General features: G+C 62.0%; 1 protein-coding gene across 1 annotated transcript in view; it reads left to right on the top strand.

The window, feature by feature from the left end:
- Positions 1–303: 303 nt before the first annotated feature.
- Positions 304–1034, top strand: part of LOC122546343 (pyrroline-5-carboxylate reductase 1-like) — a gene marked incomplete at its 3' end in the record, with an annotated part of 2226 nt that continues 1495 nt past the window's right edge. Inside the window, exon 1 of the mRNA XM_043685088.1 lies at positions 304–384. Coding sequence (XP_043541023.1) covers positions 304–384 — 81 coding nt within the window. The remainder of the gene's footprint in view (positions 385–1034) is intronic.

Below are 1034 nucleotides of genomic sequence, written 5' to 3'. Positions count from 1 at the left end.
TCAAGAGCCCAGCGCAGAGGCGAGAGCAAGCCCAGCACAGAGGGGTGAGCAAGAGCCCAACGCACAGTGGTGAGGAAGAGCCCAGCGCAGAGCAGCAAGAGTCCGGCACAGAGGAGAGAGCAAAAGCCAAGCACAGAGGGGAGAGCAAATGCCCAGTGCAGAGGAGAGAGCAAGAGCCCAGTGCAGAGGGGAGAGCAAGTGCCAAGCGCAGAGGGGAGAGCAAGAGCCCAGCGGAGAGGGGAGAGCAAGAGCCCAGCGCAGAGGGGAGAGCAAGAGCCCAGCGCAAAGGGGAGTGCAAGCTCAATGCAGAGGGGAGATCGAGCCCAGCGCAATGGAAAGAGCAAGCGCCCAGCGAAGATGAGAGAGCAACAGCCCAGCGCAGAGGTGAGAGCAAGAACACAGCGAAGATGAGAGAGCAAGAGCCCAGTGCAGCGGGAAGAGCAAGAGCCCAGCGCAGAGGGGAGAGCAAGAGCCCAGCGCAGAGGGGAGAGCAACAGCCCAGCGCAGAGGAGAGAGCAAGAACACAGCGGAGATGAGAGAGCCAGAGCCCAGTGCAGTGGGAAGAGCAAGAGCCCAGCGCAGAGGAGAGAGCAGGAGCCCAGCACAGAGGGGAGAGCAAGAGCCCAGCGCAGAGGGGAGTGCAAGAGCCCAGCACAGAGGAGAGAGCAGGAGCCAGGCGCAGAGGGGAGAGCAAGAGCCCAGCACAGTGTGGAGAGCAAGCCCAGCATAGAGGGGAGAGCAAGAGCCCAGCATAGAGGGGAGAGCAAGCCCAGCGCAGAGGAGAGATCAAGAGCCCAGGGCAGAGGAGAGAGCAAGAGCCCAGCTCAGAGGGGAGAGCAAGTGCCCAGCGCAGAGTGGAGAGCAAGAACCCAGCACACAGGAGAGAGCAAGAGCCTATCGCAGAGGGGTGAGCAAGAGCCCAGGGCAGAAGAGCAAGAGACCAACGCAGAGGAGAGAGCAAAGGCCAGCATAGAGGGGAGAGCAAGAGCCTCGTGCAGAGGAGAGAGCAAGAGCCCAGCGCAGAGGAGAGAGCA

This window comes from Chiloscyllium plagiosum, unplaced genomic scaffold, assembly GCF_004010195.1.
Source record: "Chiloscyllium plagiosum isolate BGI_BamShark_2017 unplaced genomic scaffold, ASM401019v2 scaf_17206, whole genome shotgun sequence".
In the NCBI taxonomy this organism is placed as follows: Eukaryota; Metazoa; Chordata; class Chondrichthyes; order Orectolobiformes; family Hemiscylliidae; genus Chiloscyllium; species Chiloscyllium plagiosum.
Note: the sequence above shows the minus strand (reverse complement) of the source record. Positions and strands in the feature narration are given on the sequence as shown.